Source organism: Parasteatoda tepidariorum, chromosome X1 (genome assembly GCF_043381705.1).
Source record: "Parasteatoda tepidariorum isolate YZ-2023 chromosome X1, CAS_Ptep_4.0, whole genome shotgun sequence".
NCBI lineage: Eukaryota > Metazoa > Arthropoda > Arachnida > Araneae > Theridiidae > Parasteatoda > Parasteatoda tepidariorum.
In genome coordinates, this window is record NC_092214.1 from 6549345 (window position 1) to 6566776 (window position 17432).

General features: G+C 28.8%; 1 protein-coding gene across 10 annotated transcripts in view; it reads left to right on the plus strand.

Moving 5' to 3' along the window:
* Positions 1 to 12293, plus strand: part of LOC107446422 (RIMS-binding protein 2) — a 136070-nt gene extending 123777 nt beyond the window's left edge. For 4 of the 10 annotated variants that reach the window (XM_043041385.2, XM_071187371.1, XM_071187372.1 and 1 more), the window contains 3 exons: positions 1174 to 1259; positions 7558 to 7708; positions 9250 to 12293. In XM_043041385.2, the coding sequence (XP_042897319.1) occupies positions 1174 to 1259; positions 7558 to 7708; positions 9250 to 9485 (473 nt within the window). In that variant the 3' untranslated portion in view covers positions 9486 to 12293. Of the gene's footprint in view, positions 1 to 1173; positions 1260 to 7557; positions 7753 to 9249 lie in introns of those variants that run through there. The other 6 variants (XM_043041384.2, XM_071187368.1, XM_043041386.2 and 3 more) reach the window with 3 other exon arrangements.
* Positions 12294 to 17432: the final 5139 nt, after the last annotated feature.

Sequence of the window (17432 nt, forward strand, 5' to 3'; positions counted from 1 at the left end):
AGTTATTGAAAATTTGCTTATCAAGCCTTATAAAAAAATGCTGTGTTTGTAAGTGTTGTAGATATTTTTTTTCCTAAATTGTAATATCTAACATTAGAGGGAACAGTCGTATTCGGAAGTTTTCATAAACATTAATTCTGAAACACATCCTATTGTTAAGGAGAAAAAACTCTGTGCTAGTTTTTCAATTTATAGGGCTTAAAATAATGGTTTCTTAAAAATACCTTTACTTAAGGTTACTATAAGATTAAAGTTTTAACTTTTTTCCTTTTTATATAGTTTTATTTTAAATAATTTCAAGGTTTTTATTCGTTAGCTGGTAGACAATGTAAAGACATAGATTGCAGAGAAATAGATTCTTAGCATAATTTTTTATTTATTCTGGCCTCAAAAATAGTAATAAAATTTCAGAATTTTCTATTAGCATTGATTGACCCTACTTTTGACTGAAAAAATTCAACTATGAGAGGTATATCAGTTTGATAACTTGCATTGGGAAATTGAACAAGTTTGTTGTATAAATATTTCATCAAAAGTAAAGCCAATTTGTTTTATATGTTATATACAGAAATTGTAATGGCTGAGCTATTTTGACAAAATCCTTTAAATCTTATACAATATATTAAAATGAGATAAGGTTCTGACCTACAATGTCATGACATTATGAAATTCTCTCTCACAATATGTCCAATTGAGATCTTGTCTCACAACAGAGAAGCAGATACCAATAAGTTTCTATGTTTCTTTTGTTTTCTTTTTCGGTTTTTTATCTTAGTGAAACATTTTACCACACATGTGCGCCATAATTTAGAGAAATTTTTAAGCATTATTCTTGTTTTTTAACATCTCTTATTGTTTTAAGTACATTGTTATCTATTTATTTAAATAGTGCTATCTTTTTAATCTTATTTTTTTGTATTTCAACCATCTATTTTTCAAAACTTAAAATTTCATTTTATAAATAATATTTAAAATTTATTCCGATTATGCACAAATTTTAATTTATTAATCTAAGCACACAGTTAAATTTAATTCATAAATTAGCTTTGCTTCCATAATATTACTATTTAAAGCTAAATAATGAAAAATGACTTTATTTGTAAAAAAAATATTCTTGTCAAATATTTTATTTCTGAGCTGATATACTTAATCATTACTTTCAAAAATATTTAGATAGCAGAGGTGATCGAAGAATAAAGAAAATGGTGGCTATCTATGATTATGATCCCCAGGAAATATCCCCCAATGTTGATTCTGAGGTAATGTCATTCTATGAATGTTACAAAAGTTTACTAGCTTTATATTAATAGGAAATTTTTTTTAAAAGCAAATCTCAAATTGTATGTAATAACATGTTTCTTGCTCCAATTGCTTCAAAGCTGTCATTTTTTGCTAAAAAAATTGCTTTGAAACATTCGCTGCTAGTCATGTGAAGTTGATAGTTATCGCCTCGCCTTAGAAATGTATTTTCCCGTACGCCATTTACTTTTTGTAGCAAGTATGATTTAAAAATGGACAAAAATATTATTATATATAGATTATTAACTAACAGTTTGGCCTTCTCTGATAGAACATTTTGACTACACGCCTGAACAGCAGGAAAAAAAATTTCTCAAAATTGAGCAAAAATAAGTCAAAATAGCTCCGGAAAAAAATATACTCGAATTTGAAAACCCCATGAATTCAAAATTGAACAAGCATACAAGGCCAGCGAAAGTGGCGGGCGATCGCCCGGAGCGTCAGGTTAGAAGGGCGCCGAATGAGACCCAGACTTATATTTCACAAATTATTAATTTTTCCTCCTTAAAAATAATATTTGTTTGAAAAATATATTTATAGTTTTTATTTAATCATATATTCTTAGGTTAACTTTCTTTGTAGTTAGAGTTCTTTACATATAAGTTTTTCTAAAGACTGAAAAAAAGCGCGTAGAGAGAGAGACCAGAAAAATTATTTTTTGACAATTTAGTTTCCCATTTTCCACTTCCGCATCTCTTCTCTAATCATGCAACATTGAACCTTCTCTCTCTAACCATTGATCTCTTCTATAACCATGCAGCACTTCTTAAAAAAATCTAATTTGGAAAATTACTTGATATTTTACAAATGTTACAAAGTTTGTGTATTTTTTTAAATGGCTATTTATATAATTTTCACATTGACCATCAGTTTTCCCTAGATGAAGCAAAAACCTTGACCCTAGTAAGCAGCCGAAATCTAAATCATTATGAATTGTTATCTTTTAACTTTTTTAAAAAAAAAAATCTCTAACCTTGCTATTTAAACACTATGATCCGCTGCAATATGTTTTTGTTTGAGTCAAGATATTGAAAATTTTCTTTTTTTTTACAATTAACATACACCAACATAGTTAAAGAAATTAACATTTTTAAAAAATTTAAAACATTTTTTTCAAAGAGAACTTTTTTCTAACAATACTTCGGCTAGTCACTAGAAAATAATTTAGCACAATTTATGAGTTTGTTTATCCTCTACATAACCCCACGCAATTTAAAATACGATATTAAAATTGATGAGTTTTTGTAAAAAGAAACTGTTACAAACCAACTGAAATAAAAGAACTGTTAGGAAAAGATACATATAAGTTTGCTACACTTCACTAAGTAAATTATTTATATTAAATAATTAAAATATAAATTTACAAAACATTAATTTGTTTTATATAGTTTTTAAATTTAAAAATTAAAAGTTTTATAATATTTAGCTAATTTATGTTTTACAATATTTGTAATGTTCAAAATGCTTAAAAAGTATCCACTTTAATCTTATAAGAAGAAATTCAAACATTTTTATTCTATTTATAATTTTCTATTAATTAAGCAGCAGATTATTTAAGCAATGAATGTCACTGACTTATTGATCGAGGAGTTAAATTGTTACTTCAACTCAGAAAAACTTCAAAGAGTTATCTATCACATGTGCATTTAGTTTCAGATAATTTACTTTATTAAGCATTTTTAATTTATTTAAGGCGGTGGGAGGAATAGTTCCTACCAACCGCATTGATTTTTAAATATTGTTGGTAAGCTACTTTTTCCCTATAATTTCTGCGACCATCTTCTAATAGTTTCAGAAAATAAAAAAATACCAATGAAAAGATTTGTTTACATGTTGAATTTGTTTACATGATTGCTGGAAATAGTAAAGGGTAGTGGAGGGTCAAAAATGGAAGCCAAAACTGGAGGAAAAAAAATTTCGTATGCATAAAGAGCTCCTTCACTTTCTTCACTTCTCATTAAGTTTATTTCTAGTTAGAATCAGAACTTATAAGTTCGGTTAGTTATAAGAGCAGAATAATCAATTCTTTACCTTAGGCAAAATTTTACAACCCATCAAATGTTTCAGAAATCAAATAAGTATTAGGCAAATTTTAAGAAATAATAGGATCCTTGAACTTTTTTGTTACAAATAAATCTCAAATATAATTTAACATACATGCAAATAGATTTAGGAAACTTTATTTTACAACAATAGATAAAAAAGTTCGAATTTAAAAATAAAATCCGATGCTGATTATAACTTTATACAATTAAGTAACAAAGAATTTATTTCGAATTATATACCTTTCAATTATGAATTTTCAAATTATTATTTACCTCAAACACTTCTAGCTGCATAATTAGATATATTCAATACCCGACTAATTTCTCAATACCCGACTAATTTTCCATCTTCCTAAAGCGCTACTGTTTTTCCTTTTAGAATGTCGGAGCAGTGGGGCATTATTTTCCCTAATGTAACAATTAAGATTCGTAAAAGTCTAATTAAAATTAGCAAATCTCTAAATAATCTACAACTGCAAAATACAATGAAAAACTACAAGTAAAATTTACTTTGCAATTTATTAGGGACCTCAAGGCGTTAAAGCCAACTTTTGAAGTATTTTAATTTTTTCGAAGATTTGAAACTCTTTTTTTATTTTATTTTTCTAAATCTGAATTTTCATTTATAAAAATTTAGTTTTTATGCTCGTAGTAGCAAACATCTGTATTTTAATATTTTAAAAGGAGTTCTATGTCCTTAAAAAAGTGAGAAAACTGTGGTATCAGTATCCTAATTATAAAGTTATCATTAAATTTAAAATTAAAATTTGGAAACACAAAATTGCGCGTCCACAAATTTACAAGGTTTTGGAATTAAATATTAAATGTTGTGGTGAATATAAACATAATAAAATACTTCGTCTTAGTTTTGCTGTCACGCTTTTAATTTCTTAAGGAACTTACGAACTCTACTTAAAATGAGGCTATCGAATCAGATTTCAGTAGTAATGGTGAGAATCGTAAAATAAGTTTGTAAATAAAGGAATAAAACAAAGAAACTTTAGTAGCCATATTTCGTGATAAATAAGTAACTGATCGCAATCGAAGAGCTTAGTGAAAGAACATGTTGAGCGGGTGTGAACGGAATAACATGTTCGCAAAAGTCAGTTTCGGAATGTATAGAAACGTAGAAACGTATTTGCAAATCATGCTTATTCAAGAAAGCCATGCAATTTTTAAAATGCCACTTAACATTCATTTACTAAATTTTTTAATTTTATCGAAAAGAAATATCGTGAATTTTACAAGACCTTGTGATTGTGCATCAGAATTGCAATCTTTTTCGGGCCCTCCAAATTTTTTCCTTTCCCTTACCTAAGAGACGCGAACTGAGGTGTAAAAGCAATTAGCCCAACGACTCTTCTTAAATTTATAATAACTTATGTAAATTTGGTTTTAGTACAAAATTTTCATACAAATGACGTAATAATATGACGTAATGACGAAACAAATAATAAGCTTTAAAAAAATAAATAATCTCAGATAAAAAGATTCTCAGATTCTAAAATCTCGGAAAATCATAAATAATTTATAAATCGTTTCAAATTTTATTTTTAAAGGAGATAAAAAGAAAACAATCTGTTTTCTTTGCCTAGAAAGCAGCCCCAAAAATTCTCCTCTTGGTATCTTAGCAAAGGAGAAACACGATGTTTTGCCGTCTTGTCATTCATTCAGTTTCTTTATGGTTGTTTTCAATTGCTTCACCTTCTATGGCGAGGTAATTAAGCATTTTTTTAAACTTTCGCCATATATATAAATCTTTATTGCCACCCAATTTGCGAACGAATTTCTTCGAAATTTTGTCTAACCACTCTCCCCCTGTTTCAAGGGTCTAGATTCTAAATATGTAAAAAAATATATGTTTATTCAGAGAAAGTACGTTTTTGTGTCTGATTTCGTAACTTAATTAATAGTTAGCACTAAATAATTAGCATAATTGAGATCACCCACAGGAGCCATTAATATTGGCACTTAGTTCGTGAAAATCCAATCATTAGAGCGAAAGTTATTCAGGGTGATATCTTTTTTTTTCCTTTCTTTTTTTTCTGACTGTGTACCCTAATCCAGGGAAAGTTAGGAAGTTTTTTAAAGTAGCTGCCGCAATGAAACATCATGACAAACGAATTTCCAATTTCAATGGCACAAAGGGTTGCAATTTGGAAAATATGGTCGTAATAGCAATTATAATTTCCTTTTTCACTTATTTCGTTTAATGTAAAAACTTTTAAGGGAATGAAATGTATGTCTTGATGTGTCATTGCAGCGGCCTTTATATAAAGCTTCCCAACTACAGTGCGCAAAAAAAACTGACCACCCTGAATAACTTTTGAGGCAATGATCGGATTTTCACGTTTTAGGACTTAATCTTAATGGCTTGAGAGGGGTGACTTCAAATAAGCAAATTAATAACTGCAGACGAAATTTTAAATTACAAAATCAGACAAAAAACAACGTACTTTCTCTGAATAAACATGCTTTTTTTTTGACAGATTTGGGTTTTAGACCTCCAAAATATAGGGAGTAACCACAATCTGGGAAATATGGTCCTAACAGTTGGATCAGGAGATGGCTCCAAAGTTTGGACCCTTTGATGCTAATTTTCCTTTTTGCGTATTCCACTATATCTCGAGAACTTTTAAAACAAACTGAAAAGTTTTTACACTCAATTATGAAATTCGTTTATCCAAAGATAATTCCATGCAAAAAATAAACGGAGATTTACAAAACGGAGAATAAGGCAGTGATTTTGATAATTTTAATCTAGGTGGAAAAATATCGCAGAATTGGCAATTTTTAAAAAGTTTAATAACTTATAAAATATTTAAGTTAATTGCCAGTTCCAATGCTCAGATAATTCTTCATGGCACGATTATATATATAGTTGAAAATCATCGTATTGCTTCAAGTGTAAGGCACTTAAACTATGGCTTTTTATTTTCCTTGGAGACAGAGCTTCCAAAAATAGCGTTAAAGGTTTTATAATTCGCTTAACTTTTTTTTTTAAAATTCGAAAATTTTGCGACATTTTCTCACCTAGTTTAAAATTATCAAAATCAATGCCTTATTCTCATTTTTGTAAGTTTTTATGAGCCCATATAATGCAGCATTGGAGTAAAAATTAAATATTACAAAAATTAGACCACAGACGCTTTTCATTTTCGCACAACTTTCGCTTTTCTTCACAATGACTTTTTGCGCCATTTTCAAAATAAGCATAGAGAGTGCTGCTGGCTAAAGATAGGCTAAACTTGATCTAACAGTCCCGAATAATTGTTGCAAACTAACAGCTGTTATAAAAATAGCATATTATTCGCAAATAAGTATCATTTCAGACGACGGCATAGCCTTCGAAAACTAGCCTCTGTTAGCTCTCAATATTGATTGACTTAATTCATAATTTTCATGTTCTTTATTTAAGAATAATTCTTTTACCAATATTTTATATTTCTATAAGAAAATTAAATTACAATAAAATATTTAAAATCTCAGGGAATAATAAAATACAATCACGATTTTTACGTACCTAAAGAGCATTCCTACTAAAGTGATTTGGTCGTTCTACTTAAAATGCCCCAAGAAAATTCTCAATCTCTAAATGTGTATGTTACATAAATTTTTATTTTAATGAAAAAGTGATAAAAATATTGTCGGTATTGCGTTGGAAAATATTTTGTATTAAAATGAAAAGTTTGTTTTCAAAATGACTTCTATACAAAATCTTTTATTTATAACAAAAAGAAAATCTCCTCTCTTCTCCAAAACTGATGAAAACTCATAAAATGTTTCAGTCTGTTTTCTAACGGCTGCCCCAGAGAAGCTTTGAGTGGGCTCAAAAAGGTCTGAGTTTCGGAATCGACCCATTATCGGTTACGAAACAAGCACTTTTCCAAAGAATGCATTAAACTTGATCAAAAAAATTATTATTGGAAAAGTGCAAGTTTTTAAATTAACTTAAAGTTTTAATATTTATAAATGTTTTATGCTGCATTGAAGAAAAATAACAATAAACTTGATTTTTAAGTACAAACAAGACGGGGAGCAGATTTTATCGTCACCGAGGCAAAATGTATTGCAAATCCCTTACTCAAAATACAGAATGTCTTATTTTTTTATTTTGTAAGATATTTGTAAAAGCTTTTCTCAAAATTGTAGTTTACATTCCAATTCTTCTATTTTCATAAACATACTAAAATGTTATATTATTTTGTTTCAGGTGGAACTATCATTTAGTATTGGTGATGTGATCTACGTCATTGGTGAGGTAGATGAGGATGGATTTTATATCGGTGAGCTGAATGGCGCAAAAGGACTAGTACCATCAAATTTCCTGCGACCAATTGAAGAGGAATTAAAACAGCCCAAAGGTCAGCGGCGGAGCTATTTAGGCCGAGCAGACTGTCAGTGGAATGTGAAGTATTATTTAGATAGAAAGAATGGTGAAAGAATGTTGCTTGTAGTTTTGCTCTTTCTTTTTTACTGAGATATCTCAAAATTATGCATAGTATCAAAATAAAATGTACTGTATATTGTAAAACAAATGTTGGTGTTTGAAACTTGAAAGTCTTTTTAACAATGAGTTAACTGAAAAAATTTACCGATTGGTTATAAGAGATTGGATTGGATGTAAGAGAATTATTTAATAGTTTTTCAAGAGTAGATTTTTTTCTTCATAAAACTGCTGAGCTTTTGCAAGACAAATAAATTATAATTAATTAATCAGCGTAGCAAAGAATTTGGCTAAAATGTAAAAACGCGTCTTTATTCATGGTAAATTTACTTCATTATAATTTTAAACTCAGATTTGTCTCAAATTGAAATCTTGTACAAATGTTGGTTGTAGAATATTAATCATTGCTACGCTGGGAATAGAAAGTGGGAAATGAAGCAAAAATTACTATATAACTTTCTTAAAGAATAGGTTCTAATATTTAGTACTTTCAAACGCAATTTTTTCACTATGATTTGAAATCTTACATCTATAATGCAATAGCATAGAAATGAGGCTCCATGCGCTAATGAAAATCAACCTAGATTCTGTTCATGGTAGTCTGATTCATGAAGGCATGTTTTTACTATAGCACTGATATATAGTATTCCAAGTGGTTGCGGTATTATGAGTTTGAGCCAAATTGTCATGTTGCTAACTTCAGGAAAACTTCTTCGACGTAACACATTTGTGGATTCATCATTTATGGTTTGAAAGCTTTGGTTAGACCCTGATCTTTCGATGTAGAAAGTTAATCTGGTTTCAATGTTTAAGCTAGAAATATAAAATTAAGTGATGCCTCGTAATGAAAACACAAAGTCTTAGAGTAATTGGATAAATAGAACTGAAACGTTCAAATACCACAAATTATGAAATAGTTTTGTAGGAGATATGAACTAAACCTACCTGTATATCTGTTTGTAGAGAGCCGTTGCCTACATGTTAGATGTCTACAAATAGCTTATTTTCCAAATTAGATATGATAATTAAGTGATTTTATAGCCATTATTTTAGAAACCTTTGAGCATTCCGTGTTTTTATTCCTTCAAAAATACTGTAGTTAGTCTGAATGATCCGAATTACATTTCTTATTTTCCATTGTTCTGACCTCTGTTTTTCTCAGTTATCTGTAAAAATAGACTTTTCAATAACTTAATTCATCTTATAATAAAACTTTCGGCTATCTTTGGCTAAACTATTTAACTACATCCCAGAAAAATAAAGCTAAAGCTTATTTAAATAAAGCTTTTAAGTAGGAAAAGGCTATCAAGTCATAATTCTCCTCTTTTAAAATTTCTGTGATTTCACACAAAAAATGATAAATGATTCAATTAAGAAATAAATGATTTTAAGTTACTAGCTAAACGTTTACCAAATACTTCAATACAATAAGTACTTAATAGTCATGGAATATTTCAGGGGCCTCCCGAGACGAGTATCAGCACAGGAAGACCATACCAGAGACACTGGAATATGATAGAAAGTCTAGAAGAAATTCAGATTATGAATCACAAGAAAGTGCCATCACATCATTCTCACCACCCTCCACTTTATGGGATGAATTCGATGGAGCAACTCGAGTCCCACATATACCATCAAGAGGACAGAGATTGGGTCCGAACTTTGCAGAACCTGACCAGGCCTACTTCGCTTGACCTTCCCAACTCTAGTCTTAAAGTTCTATCGAAAGAACAGAAAATAAAAATTGCACCAGATATAATTATGCAAGATTGTTCTTTGACTAAAGAAAATAGTAAGAGCCTCTTTTCCTCCTTCAAAGATATTTTTAAAGCTTCCAAAAAGTATTAGAACAACCTCTTTAAAAATGCCTTTAAATGTAAATAAAAAGAAAAATATCTCTCATTGCTATACATATCTAATTTTGTTGTTCGACAATTGCGTCACAAAACATACTTTTTTTCATATTGAAAACAAAAATCACGTTGCAAAAAATATCCATGTATATGACCTACTTTTTTCTTGAATTTTTTTAGTCAAAATGGATTTTGAGAAGTACTTTTCTGTTTCATAATTTAATTCACGTGTGTAATACTCAGATTGCTCATTTTATTTCTTTATTACCGTGTTTTTTAGAAATATTATAACTTTAACAATAGATAAATGCTTTAGGAAAGTCAACTTAAAATTTTTGGAAAGCTCTTTAAGAAACTTGTGTAAGGATGGTGTTTTCAATATAAATGTTTCAACAACAATCTCGAGCTCTTGACCTGCTCTACTTCCGGTTAGAAAGTATACAGCTGCTTACTACAGTTTATTCTGTAAGGCGATATTTTCAAATAGATAACTTTCTCCTTAATAAAAGAAATAAATTATATAATTTCTGAGCTCAAATCTGCTGTATTTCATAAAATATTAATGATATTAAGTAATTCTGGCAGGTTTGAAAAGAAAATTGGTTTTAGTTACGTATATATGCATTGTTAAAAAAATGTGACATGATTGCTAGATTTAGAAAGAACTCGCTTTTTAGGCAATTCTGATTTGGCCTCTTTTTACGTGTTTATAACTGTTTATTCTTGGTGCAAACCATGCACCATCATATGTTAGTGTTGGCATATTGTTCGAGCAGCGATATCAAGTTTATTTTTCAAATTTCATATAGGTTTATGTTTCGAAGTTGGTATATTGTTAACAAGGTAAGAAGTGTATTCGATTCTTTTTTTCAAATGACAACTTGTACGTCTTGAAAGGACAGGTCTTCAAATGACGATACATATAAAAATTCTTCTTTTAAACATAAATAATAAATCAGGAAACAAATACACGTATACAAGAAATACTTCTCAAGAGAATCTGAAAACACAATGATCACGTTATGAGCCAAATGGCTTCAAAAGACACTGAAAGCAGTAACTCGGAAGTATAGGGAGTCAAGAGCTTGCAGCAATAGACAATAATTATGTCTATTGCAGAAAACACCATCCACTTGGAAATGTAATCTACAATGTTACTTTTGTTTTACATTGAATCATTTTCTACAGTTTACGTTACAAAACAGATTTTTATAATTTTCTACTCTTTCAATGAGCTGCAGTAGATTTTTCAAATTTGTAAGTTGTTAAGAAAGAAAGAGACACATAAATGGAATTTTTTTCTATTTATTTCAGTTAAAATGGATCCCAATATCCAGGTAAAAGTTTTGCTTTGTGTTTCAGAAAATATAATTTCAATTTACTTTGTGAAACAGAAATTTCAGAGAAATTAATATCGTAATAAAGTAAACATTATACATGGATCTTCTTTTTAAAAACTAGATGATGAAAACTAAATATCACGAAATGAGAGTTATTTAACTGCCAATTGACTTCGAAAAAGAAATTTTTTAGAAGTTTTATTATAAAGAGAAATTTAAACTTTTAACTTTTTCTACATTTCATAATTTATATAAATTTTGTAAGTACATAAATATAGTTTGCGTTCTTTTGAAAAATGTAGAAAGAATATGTGTGTTTGTAAGATTACAAGAAGTGCTATTTAATGAATACCTTTGTTATTTTCTGTAAATAAATCTATTAAATTTTTTTTGTAATTCAAAAATGAATAAAAACGAACTAAAGAAAAATAGAATTATTTTTTTTTTAGTCTTAAACAAATTTTACTTATTCACCAAAAAAATTTTTTCAATAAAATCCTATTAACTAAAGGTTATATAAGTTCTATTATATAATCCAGATATTTTACTAATTATCTATGAATCATTTTTAAAAACTTATTCAAATTGAATCTAAGAGAAAATAGTTTAATACTTGAGAGTTGTATTTTCAATACAACTATCTGACTTTGCTATTTACTATTCCTTCGCTTCTTTTAAATAAATAGTCAAATAAAATGAAGATAATAGATAATATAGGGTTGATAAGGATAATACAGGATAATTCCGGTATACGTGATGCACTCAAATTTTAATAATTATCTGTTTCTTTCTTATTTGAACTTCAGAAGATCGAGAAAATATACTATTTACTCATTTTTGTTTAATGAGGAATGAAGGGGGGAAAAATTTCTTCTTTTTCCTATGTTTAATTTATTTTTATGGTACTCTTTTCTTAAAGACACTTTTTTACTTATTTTGATCATTAATAATTGCGTTTGATTGAAAATACCCTTGAATTTCTCCAGAAATTGATTTTTCCTTCTTTTCTGAAACCATCAAGTGCGCAAAATTGTGAGATAAAAATGAAACTTCAGTTATGTTTTCCAGAAAAATGCAATTCCACTCATCTATACCTCATCATGACCTATTTCTAACGTGCTTCTTATGATAATATAGGTGGAAGCCACAATAGTATAACAAATAGAAAAATCCCATTTGATTTTTTAATCAAAGAATAAAATCGTCAAAATCCTTTTCATCATAATCACAGTGAATATTTAATATAAAGGACATTGTGCTATTTTTACATTTGTGTTCTAGCCTGCTTTCAGTCATGTCCAAATAAAAATTGAAAATAATACAGGAGACTTAGTAGATGTATAGGTCATTATTTAATAAAAATAAGAATGTAGACGTAGTAAAAGAAAATCAAATATTCACAGTAATTTCTAGATTCATATATTACTAACTAAAACTGAAATAAACTTTTTGCGAGGTTGGTATTTGGATTTTCACAATTTGCTTGGGAAAAAGTTAATACAATAAAGCATAAATTCTTTAGAATAGCAAAATAGAATGAATTACTAGAAAAACAGATTATAAATTACTATTTTTCACACAGCATATAATTTGTAAATCGATATTTTAATAAAAAGAGGTTTACGAGTGTAAATTATTGTAAAAAATAGTTATTCGAAACAAAATTTTCACGATCCTTTAGTTTTTAACAATCACCTTCCTAATTTTTTTCAGTGAGCAGTTGTGCAATTTCCTTTACTGTTTCTTTTCATTGAACGATTCTTTTCTTTTGAAAAAGAATTTTAATAGACTTATTTATGTTGAATTTTAATTTTGTAAGCCATTGAAATGGAAACATTTTTATGGTCATAATTAGCATGTTTTTATTATTACTCTGTAAATTTAAAAAACATTATTTTATTGCATAAATCAAAATTGCAGTATTGGATTATTTTATAAACATAATTAGCTAAAGAAAAATAGTTGAAATAAAACCACTAACTTTTATAAGAACTTTCATAATTAGTAAATAATTTCGAGGAATTTGCACTAGTGGTAAAATTGACCTTCTAAATTATATATCCTATTTATTTCGAAATTGAGAAAATATAATATTTCCGAAGATGGTTAAAAGAAATTTTTTTTTGCCAGGAGAATTTTAAGTTTAATAACTGTAATTTTATACAGTTTTTTAATACACTTTTACACAACCAATTAAAATCTAAACTGAAATTTTACTTTTACAGAAAAAAATCACCTTGTCTTTTTGTTTTAGAGAACGATGGGGGGGGGGTAGATAAGGGTTGCTACACGAAATTTTAGAGAATTCCACTATCAATAAACTCATATAAGCAAAATAAAAGTTCAATGAATAGTTTTTTAGGAATCGCGATGAGGTAGAAAAATATTGTTTTCTGGAAAACAGGATTAAAGATTTATATATGTCGCATCGTACACAACTTTGCATTGATCACTCAGAAACTCGTTCTTAATTTCATATTTCAGAAACTCTATGTTTTATTAGCAATAAACTTTCATAAAACTTAAAAAGTTATGATAAATTTAAGTGTGCTGATATAGATTAAATCTTTCAATAAAAAGACGTCCCTATAAGAAAATTTTATAAAATAATATAAGAAAACATGAATGTGTATATTTAATAACACTTATGGCTATTTATACATAACACTATTAAAACTATTCTATAATTACCTAATCTCCAAATATAAAATCTTCCATGCACAGTATTTCAACAGCTTTAATACAGAATTTTATGGTGGTATGTATACCACAGTTTAGGAAACTGCACCTTCTGGTTACTTGGTTTTTAGTGATAGGATGATGTAAACATCTTAAAAACAACAATCTAAACAACAAATAAAATTGCTTCAAATCTTAAAAATATCCTGTTTCTTATTATAATACATACATAAATTTAGTATTTAGTTAAAAAAAATTCAGAAAAATTCTAAACTTTTTAAAATTATATGTCAAAACCTTATTAATTACAATAACCTTACTATTTAAACATTATAAATTAAACCTTATAATAAAACCTTATTAATGAGGCCTCCATTTATTTCCATTAGTAATTATTAAAATTTAGTGCTGTGACATGGATACTGCAATTAAGGGAAACTAAAATTTGGTTAGAAACGAGTGAACATAATGGAAAATAAAAATTTCCTATATGGGACAAATTTAAAGTAACCACCTTCAGACAAGCTTTTACAATTTTTAATTGATTCCAATTACAATAATCAGGCAGTGGAACTTTGATGATTGCTGTTGGCGTTATAAGGATCTGATACATGGATGATCCTAGAATTACCTACACACAGTGTTCATCAAAATCTATACTTATGTTATTACTTTATATAGAAATAAATCCAGAAGAATGCCCATTTGTAATTTATTAAAATGATGTTATCGATTTGAATTAATTTTTTTGTATGAATTAAACATTAAGCAACTGAAAGCTTAAATCAGAATGCTGCAAATTTAATAATAATTCAAGCTAAATGTAAAAAACAGAAATCATTAGAAACAAAATACATATATATATATATAAAGTAAAAACCTACATTTTTAGGTAAGTTTTATTTCTGGTGCTATTTAAATTTTCTGTTCTTTTTATCTGTACATATTAAATGCAACGATGGACAGCAAGCAAATAATATTATTTCCAAAGTGTTATGAAACATTAATATAAAATGTTACAAATATTGCTGATGTGTGTGCAATTAATGTAGTTTGTGTTCTGCATGAATGTAAAACATATCTGTATTGGATGATATATTCTATTGTTGCAAGATTGTATAATGAAACCATCGAGATTTCTTTAAAATCGAACCTATTAAGTAAAATTTGGTACAAAGCTTTCTCAAATATTTGTTTCATTTTTTCACTGTCATTAAATTTCGTTGGACTTAAAGTGGCACAGTTTACTTTATTTAAATGGACATAAAACTGAATACAATATTAAATGCATTATACAAGCATCTGAAAAACAAAGCAAAAAAAAAAATCATCAAATCGTACCAATCTAATAAAAAATTTCTACTTAGCGTTATAACTGTACAAATAGTTTGCCTGCTTCTGAAAATTAATCCCACATTTAACTATACATCATTCAAATTTATAGTTAATATTGATAAATGTTTTTTTTTCCTTCTTTTTTTTACTTTAGGGGAAACAAACAAAAAAGCAGTTTTTTTTTTACTAGTGTTCCATGTAATAAACTCTTTGTATTTTTTATGGATTATAATTTAGATTTCTTATTTTCTGAAGAAAGTTTGAGTACATAATTTTCTATCGTAATCTACTTTTCTTGTCATGCTTTGTTCATGTTGTATTACACATAAATAATGTTACTTAGTTTCGTTTTTAATTATAGCTTTTTTTCTTCAGGAAATTGAAAAAATGAACATATTCATCCTTGGAGTGATGAATGTGTTCATTTTATTGTTTTTGTGTCCCTGTCTGATTAAATAGTTGTTATAAAATAAAATTTATTTAGTTTTCGAGAAAAAAAATATTATTTGACAATATATTTTTTTCATAAATAACAGTTTGTTGCAAAAAAACTCTCTTTTAATAATAAAATATTTTTTTATTATGAAAAACTGCCAATTAACTCAAATATCCATATTATCAAAGTTTGTTCACTTTTAATTTTAGAATTTGGTTCCGAAAGGTTAAAAGTGCTTTATTATTTAAAAAAGTAGTTGGACTGAGGAGTAGTAAAGTAGTAAAAAGTAAAGAATTCAGCAGAAATTTTTATGAGTATTTACATCTCGAAATTTTACATTTTCTAACGCAAGAAAGAAAAAATTTAAAATAACAAAATGATAAAATTACTACACATACAGTAACAATATCTGTGTAAAAAACTGTATTGAAATTCATAAAATAAACAAGACATACAGGTGTAAAAGTAACTGATAAATAAATCCCCATAATTGGTCCACTAACAATAACGATTTTTCTGAGCGATGAAAAACAATGGTTACTCAATCTAACAATGGTTCTAAAATAGCAAAAGTCTAACATAATGTTAATCATAATAACTAATTGAATAATTCAAATCATTATCACATATTTTTCTGTTTAGATTGGATGTGCAACACAGAGCCGTTTTTAAGGATGGGCCAAGTGGGCCCTGGCCCAGGGCCCCGAGTTCTAATGGGGCCCCCNTCCCAAATAATTTACTAAATTTAAGGGCCCTCAGATAATGACAGGCCCAGGGCCCCTATGAACATAAAAACGGCTCTGGTGCAACAAGCACTCTATAGTTATCATGACAAGAAGAAAGCAGGAAAGATAATTAGTTCTTGGTTTCTAGTCCGCAATCGAATGTATTAAACCCCAGCAAAAGCATATTCATCGGTACGGAGCTGAAAAATTGCTTGTCAAAATGCTGCATAGGCACACGAATGCCGTCATTTCTATTTGGACAAAAGTAAATAGCTGGTCGCTATGGTCGAATCGGCAGCGCTGGTCGCCAGAAAGCAAGCACTATCAAAGCCAGTTTTTGCAAAGCTGCCACCATGCAAAGCACGTATAGTGCGGCTTTCTGGAGAACTTCTCCATACACCCGTCGTCGCGGGTACTATGGTTACAAGAAAAGGAAAGGTCACTTCGAATAGGAGTGTGGGGTGAATAGTTTTGTCTTAATCTTAGCGTAGGTCGGCGTGACTAAACCAATCGATACCTTCTTTCCTCCATTTCACCCCCATTAGAAATGTGCTCTCACTTGTTACCATAGCAGCAGACAGTCCCAGACTTTAAGTCTGGTGGAGTTCTCCTCAAAGCCGCACTATACGCGCCATTTTCTGACTGTAATCGGCACAAAATCAACGCTTGCTCTACAACAGACAGCTGAACAAGGAACTTATAGGCTTTACGCGAAGAAGGGAATATTCCCTTAGTGTCAATGCTGAAGCGTTACAAGTATCTCATTCACTTTTCGCACTGAAAATGTAATGCAGGAAAGCTGTCGTCAAGGGCAGTTGAAGCGGAACGCCACGACAGATTTGAGCTGAGAAATTATCTAATTTACCTCTTTTATTGAAAACAAAAGTATCCGTTTGAAAATATCGCCTCGCAGAATAAGCTGTAGTAAGCAGTTGCAAACTTTCTAACAGGAACTGGAGTAGATATTGAGCTCGAGATTGTTATTGCTTACATTTATATTGAAAACACCATCTATTGTAAAGTAAATAAAATATTCCTTTCCCTTAAACTATTATTTTTCTTTTTTATAAGAGCGAATAATAGTTTAAAAAATGGAGAAATTGTAGCTCAGATACTATGCATATAAATGACTCCATACAACTCCTCCTAGAAAAGAGCAGGCCTCAGCACGGGTTACCATAAATATCCTTTAATAATCTGAACGTAATGAGATATTTCGTATTTTCAACCACTGCGCAGCTTAGTACCCCGAACGTAATGACATTTTTTTTAT